Source organism: Melopsittacus undulatus, chromosome Z (genome assembly GCF_012275295.1).
Source record: "Melopsittacus undulatus isolate bMelUnd1 chromosome Z, bMelUnd1.mat.Z, whole genome shotgun sequence".
Taxonomy (NCBI): domain Eukaryota; kingdom Metazoa; phylum Chordata; class Aves; order Psittaciformes; family Psittaculidae; genus Melopsittacus; species Melopsittacus undulatus.
Window position 1 is genome coordinate 13,080,685 of NC_047557.1, and position 14,624 is coordinate 13,095,308.

Genomic DNA, 14,624 nt, shown 5'->3' on the forward strand with positions numbered 1-14,624 from the left:
GCCAGAACACCCGGCACCCCCCCAGCGGGGCGGGGCTGAAGGGGCGGGGCTGAGGGGGCGGGGCGTCGAGAGCTCATGCGCGCTCCTCCGCGAACGGCGCCGGACAGAAGCAGGGGGGTGGGCACAGCGCGTGGCGGGGACTGTCCTGCTTGCCGCCCTCTCCCGGCGCTCAGAACTGCGCATGCGCCGGACGGGCTGGTGGTACCCCTCCCTAGCCCCTTCACCCCCCATCCCGGGTGCCCCTCCTCCTCTCTCTTGGCGGCCGGGCGGGACGGGGCTCGGGGCACGTAGGCCGGTGTGCGGGTTTCATGTCTGGCTCCACCGGACCTACTGAGGGGCTGGGTCCCCTGCGGCGGTGCCTCTGCTCCACCGACACTGGGGGATGCCGCCTGCGGCCCCCCCGCCGTGCGCTCGGCTTTCTGGTACGCTGGCAATGTGCACGTTGAAGGCAGGTATTGTCCTCTGTTCTAGCTGATGGGGACAAGGGAAATACTGAGGTGGGCCTCGATGTGGTGTCTCACTGGGAAGCTGGCTTAAACCGGTCTGAATCACAGCACTTGTTTCAAATCACAGGTTGGAAAAGGCCTTTAAGATCAAGTGCAACCTTTGCCCCAGCATTGCCAAGTCCACCACTATACCATGTCACTGAGGACCTTATCTGCTTGGTTTTTGAACACTTACAAGGATGGCGATTCCACCACTGCCTTGGGCAGCCTGTACCCATGCCTGAACACCCTCTCTGTGAAGAATTTTTTTCTAATATCCAGTCTAAACCTCTCCTGGCACAGCTTGAGGACATTAGCTTCTGTCCTATTGTGTTACTTGGGAGACTGACCCTCGTCTCACTACAGACTCATGTAGTTATAGTAGCAATAGTCTGAGGAAAAGGCCTTTGAAAGTTAGAAAAACACAACAGGTTTTGTGTTCTAAAATTACTAAGAGAAACATGTAGCTTGAGAAGCCCGTCTCTTATTTGTGACTACTCTGCCCTTACTGTATTTACGGCAATGTCTGAGAAAGCACAGTAAGGCAATGTTGAAAGCAGTTCTCCTGAGAGAGAACTGTGAAGCAGCACTGTGAGGACATGTGAGTGTGTTTGGCAAGCCCAGGTAGAAAACTCACCAAATAAATAATTGATCTAGATTACTTTTTAATGTGGGGTTTTTACATCATTAATAATAACTGGCTTCTCAGGCACTGGCTTCCACAGACAGCCCTGCTGCACTGAAAGCCTGTTTACACATGTTTGTCTCATTACTCACCCTGTGCCTGTGTTTTTCCCTTCGGGAAGTCACAGCCTGGCTCTGTGGGGAGGGACTGGGGCAGTGGCTTTTACCTGTCAGTGCAGCACCCTTCTACAGTGCTTTGCTAAGAGAGTCTTAGGAAATGAGAGTAGCTAAAGCCTTCCAGCCCTTCCCTACTCTTGTATAAGAATTCCATCTGGTCTTCACTGACGGATAGGAGGATTTTCTATCTACTGATTAGCTTAGCCTTGAAGGAAACCACCATAAACCAGATTACCAGAGGAGTAATTAAACACAACTAATTCCCTTGCTAATCAGAAAATGCCTCATTCTGTATAACAATTAACTTTTGGATTGCACAAAGCAGTAGGTAATACAAGTTCCTGGAGACGAAAAGGATATAATAGGTTTTGAAAAGTTACAGCTGTTACGAATGTTTTATACTTATCTGACCTTAAATCTTCTCCTGTAATATTCTGTGCTTCATGTATTACCTCTTTGAACTGGTTTGATCTTTCTTTGCAAAACAAATCAGCATCAACCAAGGCAAGCTTGAATGTGGAGCAGTATTCTACTCTGAGGCTATGCAAGATCTTCTGAATTAATGACCACAGCAAGCATTATAAGCATAAGATATTAAATATATATTCTAAAATGTAAATTCAAAACAGTAAATGACATTCTAATGTGCTGGAAGCAGACCTGAGGCTTGGAGTGTGAAGTGATTCATCTGGGGTTCTCAGAATGAGGTCTTTGTAAATGAATCTATTTACAAAATATTTGATAGACACTACTTAACTTCTCCCTTACTATATCTTTTGATTTGAACATATACTTGTACACAGGAACAAGACACATGTTACTTGTCAGATGACACTGGACTTATTTGGAGACATGTTCACAATTTGTGTCATACGACATGCTTCATGTCATAACCCATCTTCAGTGACTTCAGAGCAACATACACAAGTGCATTAAGGGTCAGATTGGTTAATATAGAATTAAATTAATAAGCACAAGCATTTTACTGTGGTACTCTTCTATAATATAAGTGTGGAGCAGGGGTGAATTCCCACTGTAATAACTTTTTAAGCCCTTGGCTGACAACAGCCAACTGTTTTTTGGGCCTGGAATACTTCAAAATTCCTCATGGAAACAGACACCTCAGTAGTGCCTATGGTAAGGAAAATGGCCATTTTAGACACCAAGGAGTTAGAATACATGAGGTAAATTTCAACATACAACTCCATAGGAAAATGGGCATTCTTAGCTCTACATTCTTCAAATTATATAGTGGACTTAAAAAAATAAACAACAAAAAACTATTAAGCAGATGTAAAATAATCTGTCTTACAAAACAATGTAATTGCAAAAATTTGTTACACTAAATTATTCCTAAGTCATACTAGCTGCAGAAGTGGCAATGCACGACTGTACCAAATGTAGCCCTCTTTCATCCTAAAGAATGTATATATTCCAGTACACTTACAATCTAAGACAAGTGTTCATTTCTATTCCTTATTGAAGCCTGTAATGCCTTTCTGTGATCATTTAATTAATAACCAGTTAATATAATTAACTAATCCAACCATTGGCATTCCTTAAACTTCCTTTATATGCCCCTAAGTCTACTGGTACCTGAAAATGATAGTTCTGTCTTTGTGTTGAAAATGATAATGCTTCCAGTGTTAGCTGCATTCACAGAGGAGGAGGTAAACAGACCATTACTGTAACCTTGCACAGCACTGAGTCCTCAGATTTTGAGTCCAGCTGAACATCTGTTAATTCTGACTATTCATAAGAGAACTCCAGATTAATGCTTAGAGAACATGTCACTTGTGTGACACATCAGACTCTTACAGGTGGATTAACACATTAGCTGATGTATTCTGACTGATTTTCTGATCCCACATTCTGTCCATATATGCTTGCATTTTGCTTGCAACTTACGTCCCTCATCAGTGATTACACAGTTGGGTCATTTGCTTCATAAATTGTGAAATAGGGGAATTTAAGCATGAAGAGAATGCTTCAGGAAAAAAAAAAAAAAGGAAAATTAAATAAAAATGCACTTATGAATGCAAATTATTGAGGGTTTCTTTCAGACAGAGCCAACGAGAGGGGCAAGCTTTTGTGTCCACACTTTCATTAACACACATTTTAATACAGAAATTTACTTTTCTTCTTTTCTTTCCATTCCTTGCTAATGCAGAGCAAATTACACCATCCCTGAAGCAGACTTACGTGACTGACTTCACCATTTCAGAATCAATTTGAATATGCTTAAACAGCACCAGAAACATTGTTTTGTAATAAGAGTTTGTGGAAGACAGGTCAGGAATCTGAACTACACTTTTTAGGCAATTGCTGTGCAACAGGCTATGTGTGGTTCTTCTGGATTTTCCTGCCAGCATGCCCCAGCACTTGGTCCTCTAAAACCCAGCTAGGGACAAGAGGATGCTCTTTCCCTCCTTGTCCATGTTGCACAGGCTGTCAGTAGCCCTGAAAGCTGTATCACATGTGCTGAAGGTTTTTTTGCATACTCATTCATTCACCTGAGACATTACTAAACTCTCAACTTTACAGTTTGCAAAAACTAATTCAGAGGTCACTAAAGATCATGACATAAAAACCTGAGCAACAAGATATAGAAAGAGATAAAACTACCTCCATGATGAAAATAAGCCATTTAAGCTATCCCATCCATGTAGATTTTGATAGAAACTCACAAGCTTGGTGTCAAATATCTGCAAATGTATCCTTATATTGGGAATTGTCAGTTTTCCCTGCTTTTGGAAGTTATTACTGCACTAATACAGAAGAGCTTTCAGTCCATTATGTATATAAATTAATCACTGGAATTTGTTAGAAATAAGTAACAATAAATAAATAAATAAATAACATTCATCTGAAAAGAACATAGAAGAACATGTCGCTCCACAAGCAGCAAAATGTGTGACATCTAGTTTCATGCTGATTTGAGTCACATCCATACAACCCTCTACAGGCTGCAGCAATAGTAATCTCAGTTGTACATCCCTCTATGGTTTCTTTCTCCTCCCTTCCAGAAAATGCTGCAGCTTGTTCAGAAACAGGAATGAGCCACTCGGCCCCACAAGCCTCACAGGAAATACCAAGCTCACACCAAGCTTACCCTGAAGCTTTTTCCTCAAAGGATACCTTCCTCTGAGTTCTGTCACTCAGTAACTGTCATTTTCCTTGAGGAACTTCAGGTGTATCTGAGCTTTTTACCTCCCATCTGATTTTTCCGAAACTGAACAGTGGGCTGGAAGTAGGTCTAACACACTGGTGGATGAGGTACACAACAATGGTTTAAATCTCATTTCCTTAGGAAAGCAGGCTTGAAATTCTGCAGCATGGAAGGAACTGTCTGTGGAAAGCTCTAACAGAGACACAAAATAACACAACTAGCTGTAAGAAAATTGTTTATTGATCAGGCACAGAAATTGTTGCTCCAGCTGTCCTAAAAATGACAAACTTTACATTTTCAAAACTGAGTTAATATATCACATATTAGCATACCTTCTGCCTTGAGAAACAATTTTAGTGCAATGAGACTAAATAGAATAATTAGGCTCTCAAGAGTAAAAATTCATATAAGAAACACGTGTGTTTGTATGTCCTCTATTACCACAGTATCCAAACTCTTTAGAATAGTTAAAAATCTCTTTTTCTCCTCAGCTTTAGGAGACATAGCTTCATGTTAGAGAATGCGTGTGTCCACATGAGTGTGTGTGTTTGTATACTTGTGCATGTGTAACAACATGGGGAAGAGGCAGATCAGGATAGTTTATTGTGAACAAGCCTTGTTCCTTATGCTGTGACAGCAAGTGACAAAGTTTAAGTCCTGTGTCTGCAAAAGTTCTGTTGTGCCTTCCCTGGAACACTCCGTTTGCCAATGATTTTACAGCTGTAGTAGAATTTAGGGGAATATCATGACACTTAGGTGCTTAAATCCTGTTTCACGGAAGGCTTTGATTATCAGAACAGACTTTGAAATCAAAGTCTGCATTCTGTGCATAGCCAGCTGAACTCTAGGGCAAAGTTATCACCATGACCTGTTGCTAAATACATATGGCTGCCGTGTTTTTACAATTGCTGAAATTTTTATAATGTGGAGCTTTGTTCCTGAGTTGCAGAAATGAAATAGGAAGATCACCAATGCAAATACTGTTGTGGTCAGGAGTGAGGCTGATAGAAGAGACACACTGTATAGCTAGTTATGGAAAGAACGTTTTTGTTATTGGCAAACTGAAGAGTCAAAGGGAATGCCAGTGCTTTGCTGTCTGACACAGGTGTTCTGTTGTGAAGCACTCCTCATTCCCTAAAGGCAAAATTCCAGTCCCACTTCACCTTACTGTCATCCAGATGCTAAATCAGTGTCAGACAAGTGCTAGTTTCAGCAGGCTGTTTAGGATTCAGTGTAATCTAGATGCTAGTTCAGCTTCATGTGGACACTCAACAGGGCATGGAGAAATTGTGGAGAAGCTGTTAGGCTCCCAACTTCATACATATGTTCAGATGGGAGAACTACATCGTAATTTGGCTCTTCAGGTGTGATGCAGCTTTTAAGAATGAGAAATTGTTACAGTTACCTTAATTAATAGGCCTTCAGATATTTCAGAACATGGTTTGAGCTCTGAGGATGACAATATTTGGTAACCCAGCAGCACACAAGACAGCAGACAATGGCTGCAGAATTATTACAGACATGTCTTCTTTATGTTTTGACAGAATGAATGGACAACACAGCATAAATAGTGCGTGCATCTGTTCAGTGCACAGGCTTATGAATGACCTGGGAAGTCTTAATTCACAGGTGGCATTAGAGAGAATTAATTTTCCTAATTCCTCGTGAGAATGGTTAGGCAGTAATTTGTGCAATCCCCTTTACAGAGTGAACAGGTCTTTGGCACTGTTTGTATTATTGCACACATCAGGATGTATAACATTCATGTATTTCAAGGAATGACACTGTTTAGGGATAGCTACTACTAAGGCAGAAGTAATCTCAGGTAGTTTCACATGTTTAAGAAAAATTTCTATGCAGATATCCAGCTATACTGTGCATGCATTTATTTGTGGGTATCAAAAGGACAATTAACAGTGCAACTGCTTTTCAGTGCAACTGAAAAGGTGTTCATGAGCACACGCAGATACACTTTCATAGTTTTTAAAGCTCATACACCCCCTAGACCTGGCTTGCAGTTCTTTGTGGTGAATTCTCTTGGTGTTTACTGCTGTAAAGGCAGACCATGGTTCTCTGCCCTGTAAGAAAATCCTACAACCAGTATACAACTCCAGATATTTTCAAAACAAACTGAAAAAAATCCCTAGTTTCTGTAGACCTGGTTTCTATAGACCGTGGCCATGCTAAATTGCCAGTCACAGTTCTGCTTCATGTACTAAAGGCAGGGTGCTGAACGCTACCACTAAGTTTTTAATAAATGTCTGCAGAGAAGCCCAGTTTAAAGCTCTTAAACTGTATCTCTTATATAAAGATGCAAATCTCTTCACATGTATCAGTTTATGGTTATGTGGTTTTATCCATCAATATGATGAATAAATCTTTTATTCTCTATGTAATTCCTTAGTGTAATAATGCATCTAAATATATTTAATTCTAAAATCTGAAGCCTTTGTAACACTTCTTCAATACTGGAAACCATTCTGTCATTCTCATCTCAGTGCAAAGCCAGCTGATTAGAATCCCCGAAAGTGCATCTCAAGTTCTTTCTCAATGTAATAAACTTAAGCTGTCCCTAAAATTAATCTCGGATTGAAAGTCATAAGCAAAATGCATCTGTTTTCGTTCCTCCAGGACCTGATTCCGTCCTCAATGAGTCAGTTTAGACATTTTGGGAAGATGTGTTCTCAATTATGCTGTTGTAAATTCTGGTAGGTGTCATGAGCAGGCTACTGACTGCCTGTGGTTCCATCTAGTATGATCTGAAAAAGAGTTTTAAACAATATTGCTTATTCGAGCCTACTCATGTTGAAACAATCTGGAATTTCATAATACTGAAGCAGAAGGTTAAAGTTTGGATATGATCAGTGTGGTTTAGGTAAATATCTAACTAGATAACACATGATTATTCGCAAATATTTGAGCATGCAAATAGTGAATGAAGCCTGTGACCCCCCATGTCAATAAAGACAAGCACATAAAGACTAAGGATTCAGATGTCTAGGTCAGACAATGTGTCTGGGATGCAAACAGTCTCACTTTATAAGGGGAACACTGCACACTTGATAATAGATGCTCAGTAAACTGTGAGAAATACTACCTATCTTCAAACAACTCATTGGTCACGATAAATTATGCAGGGGTGGCTTTGTGCTTAATCTCTACGATTTGACTCATCTGCAGAAAGCAGATATAGCTGACTAATGCCTGATACAAAATAGACTAACACCGTATCTGTTTAAAAATTGCTGCTGCCATCTGGCCACTACTAAATACTTACTAATGGTTTTAAACCTCTAGCAGGTGAAATAAAAGACCTTGCAGTTGTCAGAATATTAGATTTGATTTCCCTGTCTCTTTTCTGATATGGCAGCATTTAAAGCCAGTCAGAGAGCTCTTTTCTTCTCTGCTTTAGAAGTTACTGATGTCTGCTGGAAAGCATACAGAAACTTGGACTCCAACAAAGAATTAAATTCTTAAGTTTTCCTCAGTTTTAATCCCTATCAGGTATGCGTTAGAATTATGAAGTGGAATCCTTAGTAGTTGAGAAGAATTTAATTAACAAGAAACATCGAACAAAAATAGCAGCTTTTCAGGAGTTCCTGTGGTGTTGCTGAACAGTAGTTCCTTTAAGAACTTAAGTTTTTTACTTAAAAAAAGCTCTTGTAACATTTTAAATCTTGGTATACACCAAGAGATGAGAGCCCTAATGAGGCCAACACAGGAGGTACACCTATAGTGGACTCAAAGAAGTCTCTACAATGAAATGAAAGTTGCACTTCTGTGATACACTGGTTCTCTACACCTGTAGTCTCCAAAATTCATGGAAGTCTTGCTGGCCCCATATGGGCCACGCTATGTCTTGGCACAGTTTGGTCTTCTCTCTAGGTCTATGGCTACGTATGGAGACAGTTCTTGGGACTTAACAAATTCTAGACTTCAGCATCTTTGAATTCACCCTAATAGCTTTTGAAAGAAAATCACATGCTAGGAAACAGGGGACATCAAAATCAAAAGAGAAGAACCCTCTATCAGGATGAAGTTAGGAGAGGATTTAAGAGAGTTACTGATGAGGTGCATTATAAGGAATAATGCATAAAACATTTCTTTGCCTGGTGACACTGACATCCTTGTCCCTCACATGTACTTTTCCAGCTTCTGTTTCCCCTCAGGGATACAAATGAACAAATTCCTGCAAAATCAGGAAAGGGAACCATACTACTTACAGCCCCATGCTATTCTACTATGACTGGCATTTTGTACTCCCCTGTGAAAGAAATGCCTTGTGTCTCTCAAGGTGTAACAGTTCTTTCTAAATGCTAACAGGGTTTCAGCAATTCAAAAGATTTTCTACTATTTCTGATCACCATGGTGGACTTATCTCTAAATGTAAATAAAATGCATTCCTTTGGAGCAAGGACAGAATCTCCTTATGCTTATGAAAAAAACATGGAAGATCTCTGAGAAGTGTCAGAAGCAAGGAGTAACATTTTCAGAGACATCTTAGTCACTTATGGGTCCAAGTAGTGACTTCTGATCAGCTGCTACCAATGGCAAGCTTAGGCTATATGGCTCTAGATCCATGTTCTGTCAGGATGATTTTTTGAGGCTGGCATTGGTACTTTATTTGTGCTGCCAGTGGAAAGAGATGGGCACCTTACACAGTGTCTGCATTAAAGAACTTCATATCCAGTATCTATATGTGGAAGTTATGCTTATTAGCAGTGCAACTCAGTACTCCCATGTGCTGAATTTGCAACTGGCTGTAGTCAAGGTGCTTAAAAAACAGGAATCAGAACTTGTATCTGCACAGATACCTGACACAGGTCTGCCAACATATAGGAAAGCCCAAATCAATGGTTCAGATCTATTAGTAAAGCAGAAGGAGGTGGGGGCAGTAGTTTGACATATAAGTCATTGCAGAACATGCCTAGACACAGACCCATAGGGTGCTAGGTCCTCTTCACCCACAGGGGTCGGGTACAGCTCATTGCACTACCCGAAGACCATGCTTCTTTACTTGGCTATTGTATAAGCCTGCCTAAGTGTAATTCTTTGTTCTATATGTTGAAGCAGATCTACCACATATCAAAGAATGTAAAGTCTGCAAGTCTGAAGAAAGAAAAATGAAAGGGGAGAGTCATGCAGCTGGGGCCAGTGGCATTTCCCTCAGAAAGGAGCACTCTTGGTCCCATCATTGACATGCTGTCATATCAGCATTTTTCATTGGGTTTTTTGTTATTTAGTGAGAAAAAATTTCATATGCATAATAAAGAATTCTGCTTATCTATCTTCAGCTAGATACTACAAAGATAACTGCAGGCAAATACATTACGATACTTAGAGAAATGAATTAGCAATGAAAAGATGAAAAAGAGATTTGTTTGACTTTGGTCAGCCTAGAAGTTTGCTTTCAAGTCTACATTAATCTCCTTAGCTCACTTTGTAGTTAGTGGGAAAAGATAAATATGTCCTCCTACTAACAAGGAGAAAAATTAACTGTTGCATCTGAACCCAGGACAACTTCACAGAGAGTTATGCATCCCACCCACTCTCAAAATCTCTTTGAAGATGAACTGTTCTATTTCTCTCTACTCAGAATTACAGACCCATTTGTGGGTGAAAATACCCAAGCTGTAACTGATGAAATATGATCTGATAAAAATACCAGGTACAGCAACTTATTCTCTATGGAATTTGTGAAATTAATGATTACTTCAAAGTAAAGCAATTAAATTAAAAATTTAAGGGAATAAATATCTATAGGGGATTTGTAAAATGGCAAAAGTATCTCTACTACCTTGTATACTGTCCGTATACAGGACTAACATCCTGTGGACGCTATAGTGAAGAATTGTGTGTAAAAAATCTTACAGAAATGTCTTACAAACATATAGGATCTCTTTAATGTTTGTAATAATGCTTCACTTATTAGGTATATATATTTTATATATAAATAAATATATTATAAATATATATATGATATATATTTTCTTTACTGTAAGGGTAAATGCACTGGAATGGGCTGCCCAGGGAAGCTGTGAATGCTCCATCCTTGGTGGTGTTCAAGGCCAGGTTGGACAGAGACATGGGTGGCATGGTTTAGTGGGAAGTGTCCCTGTCATGGCAGGGGGTTGGAACTAGATGATCCTAAAGTCCCTTCCAATACTAACTATTTTATGATTCAATGACTGTGTTAGTTTAGTTTAACAAGAAGGAAATTGCTGGTATTAAGTAAAGAAGGAGCTTTTTTTTTTTTAAGACTAAACAGAATAGAGTGAAAGAAAATGCAGACATACTATCTTGTATTTATTGTAGTGAAACAAGTGTAAGTCACTGAGAATTTACACTTCTTAGCATCTATCTAGTGTTAAGGAGACGTAATCTCTGAAACAGAGTTATATTGATAAAAAGAAGATGACTTATTCACACACATCCTTCAATGAAAATGGAAGCATGAAAATGAAACAGTATTTGATCTCATGCATTCAAGTGGATGTTTCTGTGCTGGTACTTAAAATTGACCTCACCCTGTCCAAAACCTGTGGAAATAAACCTTGGGTTTATTTTCCTTCCTGTTTTGGAAACTGGAGTTCAAAGGACAAGCATGTGTAAGATGTTAATGTCTGCGGGTGAGAATTGGATACAATTAACTGAAATGTATGTAAAATTATAACCTTCTGGCTCTGAGAATAACCAACAAGGTTAAGATAAGTAGGAAATGTTAGAAGTCATCAAAAAACACACTTGAAAGAGATTGTTACAACTGCTGTCGGTAATGGGCATAAATGAAGGACAGATGTTCAAACTAAAAGGTCAAGATCAAACAGCACCTGACACTCCTATCTCAGAATCTGTTTGCTCACTGACATCTGAATATTTGTCTCAGAGTCTCTGCAAATCAAAATAAATATTTTAACTTGCATATATGTGCTCCTACACTGCTTTGAAATCACCTTTCCCCCTTTCCCCACCTTTTTATTTCCCTCCCTAAAAAAAACAAAGTTTTCATCATTAATAGTTCTGGAAAGGTATCAAGCTCTATTCAGTTTTCAAGTTACCAGAAACTCTTTGTAAAGTCAACAGACAGTCTTTCGGAATTAGAAAGGTAATGTTTGATTTTGTGGGAGCAATCCAGTGTGTTCTCAGCACTAGCAATTTTCTCATTTCGTAAACAGGAAAAAGGTATTTGTGAGAAAATGTTGTATAAGACCATTGTGCTTTGTTTAGAGCAGTGGATGCTACTGAAATGGAGCTAAAAACAATAATGAGAAAAAGCACTGTAAACTGCAACCTACTTGCCTATGGAGAAAAAGAAATCACTTGTTTACTTAAGGAAACAGTTACTTGTAGCTATTACTTGTATATGACTTGATTCCTGTTGAATAGTTGTTAAAAGAAAGGATTTATGATACCAAGACAGTATGCTTCTCAGTTGCAGAGGGAAACTAATGCTATGAACAACTCAAACATGCCTGCTGTAGTCCTTCTATTACAAAATCAAGCATAATAGGCATCTCCTGTATTCACTGTGGCAGTTTGGCACAAGCAAGTCAATCTGCCCAGAAATGTCCTTTGTTAAGATATAAGAGCTTTTAAGTCTGACAGCTGTTTCTGCCTTGCTTTCTGCAAATGTGCCCCAAGCCTTGTTGTGAGCTGTATTAGCAGCTTCTAGAGAAGGATGAAGTCAGCAGCTTGCCCCTTATATCTTGTTTTAGTCGCAGTTTTCCACTTGAGGAGCCTACATTTTTATTATGTTGAAGAAAGCTTACAAAACTGGTATGTAAATCTTGACCTGCAAATTTCCTAGTGAGGTAGTTGTTCCAGCCAATTAAGAATCTGTATTTTACATGAAGTTAACCATTGCATAATAGAGTAATAGAATCATAGAACAGTTAGCGTTGGAAAGGACCTTAATAAATACCTTAGTAAACTTGCTATGCTTCAAGCCGTTAGTGATGTTGTGAATGGTCTCAGCTTTCACTTATTCAAGGAACAACCAATATCTCAATACCTGTAGTAATTTCTACTGAAATATATTGAAGAATCCTCTAGGATACTTTGATATTGAATATTCAATATTGATATTTAATATTGAATTATTAATATTGGATTTATTTGAATTTAATATTGAATAGTTAATATTCAATATTGAAATTTCTTAACCCCCATCCTTTTCTCAAGAGTATTGCACTGCTGTAAAGATGTATGGATAACTGATCTGGCAAAGCCTTGCATTTTAACAGTAGTAAATCAAAATACTAAAAGGAATTACCATCTTCTACTGGAAAAGGGGTACCTGTAACAGATGGAAGTTACATTCAGCATGAAAAAAAAACCAAACCAAACCAAACTAATTTTCATTGCTAACAAGAAAATATCCTGAAAGGATTACAGTATTCCTGGGAAAATTCTGCTTACCAGATCCACTGCTGCTCACTTGAGTTATTTTTTCATCTTCTTCATCATCACTGCTAAATGGATGAAAGGTGATTTCTGACTCTGTGTCTATTTGATAAGCATCAGGCTCTTGCTCAGCAAAGCTTCGCAGTGCCACAAGGCGATGATGAATTGCTGCATACAGGTATCCAGTGTCTTTTGAGCTTGCCTGCAGAACATAAAATGCACACAGCCAAACCAATAAAAAAAATCTCTTTTCACAGAGAAGCTGAGAAATTTTCAAAAGTAATGAAAAAGCTGTGTTTTGTCCTTTTAAATCAAAACAATCCATTAGAGATTCACACTTAAGAAAATAAAATTAAATAAAGTCAGCTTTAAGTGGTTGTGTTTTGTAATATGTAGCTGTTGATTATTTTCTCGATAGTTACAAGAGCAAGCTTGGAAATTATTTCTCCTGAAGAACGGCTCCGTTTCCTGAATATGTTTCTAGAAGTAAGAATAAACTTGCACTTTATTTTGGAGAATAAATAAGAATTTTAAAACCTAACTACAAAGAAAAATACTTGTGATTATAAAATTTAAAGATACCATGAATTCTGCTGCTGTTGTTGAGCAGATGAGCATCATCAAGTTGGGTACTGATATCAATTCCATTAGTGGTACGTGAACCACAGTCTGGAAATGTCTGTCATAAGGCCATATCCCATCTTCACACCTTTTTTTTAATACTGAGGGATAGCTCATTTCATAATAAAAATTATGTAACAGCTAAGCTAAGCACAGCACAACAGAGCACAGAAGGCCATTTGCTAAAACCAAAGCCTCAGATAGGTCTTCAGAATCCTAAAAAAATGTGTATTTGTGTGGCATTTTTATGTCTTGCTTACCTGAATCAGAAATACTTGAACAGAGTGGTCCTCTTGGGCTGTTGCAGTGAAGCACAGGCTCTTTCTGTTTGCTCTTTTTATAACCATTTGCTCCCAGAGTCGAGTGTTGAGAATAAGTTTCAAACTGCCTTGATTTCGCATAACTAAAATGAAAAGGTTTATATGATAAGTCATTGGAGACATCTGCATTTTAACTGCAGTAGTTTTCTCTAGCATTTGTATACAACTAATATTTTCATAAATAAGTATTTTTAATTTGGTCTAAAACCTGACATGGTGGATTTTTTTTTTAATTATTTTTAAATACCCAAAGACATTAGCTTCTTTCAATACATACAAAGCAAATAACCTGCTGAAACGGTGTAATACAGTATGAAAACATGACAGCACAGGAAAAACAACATTCCAGAAGTGACTTGAAACAGTGCTCCTGCAAAAGCACAATCAACAAAGAGCAAACTGTCAGGCTAGTGACTGAGCTAATTATACGCTGCAGTAAAAATACACAGAAGCTAACAACATATATAAGCACAAGTATACAAACTGAGTGAAAAATCCCCAATGCCTCAGTCTGTAATACAGCTAACTTCTGTCAGGCAATGTTAAAAAGATTCTCAGCAACTTGACTTAAATAAAGCTAGGTACTCAGTGTTAATATTCTGAAATAAACTTATTCCGGCCAGCAACAGTACAAGTTATTTAGTGTTTTGTGTGTCCGTGTAATTTTGGTCTTTAATTCTTACTTAGCCTTGACTGCAGCATGCCGTGTTTACTGCTAGAAGTGTCATTAAGCCTCAGGGAGCCTCTGCCTCTTTCAATCCAAGTTAAAGAAAGCTTATTAAATTTAAAGAGCTTGCAGTTGATCTGAAAAAGAAATACATGATG

The 14,624-nt window shown here is 38.7% G+C and overlaps 1 protein-coding gene across 1 annotated transcript in view; it reads right to left on the reverse strand.

Annotated features, from left to right (window-relative positions):
• Positions 1-4,677: 4,677 nt before the first annotated feature.
• The window catches only part of RANBP3L (RAN binding protein 3 like), a 32,469-nt gene continuing 22,522 nt past the window's right edge, over positions 4,678-14,624 (reverse strand). Inside the window, exons 12-15 of the mRNA XM_034072876.1 lie at positions 14,483-14,603; positions 13,740-13,882; positions 12,874-13,060; positions 4,678-7,214 (exon numbers count right to left, since the gene is read on the reverse strand). Of these exons, the coding sequence (XP_033928767.1) occupies positions 7,171-7,214; positions 12,874-13,060; positions 13,740-13,882; positions 14,483-14,603 (495 nt within the window). The 3' untranslated portion in view covers positions 4,678-7,170. The remainder of the gene's footprint in view (positions 7,215-12,873; positions 13,061-13,739; positions 13,883-14,482; positions 14,604-14,624) is intronic.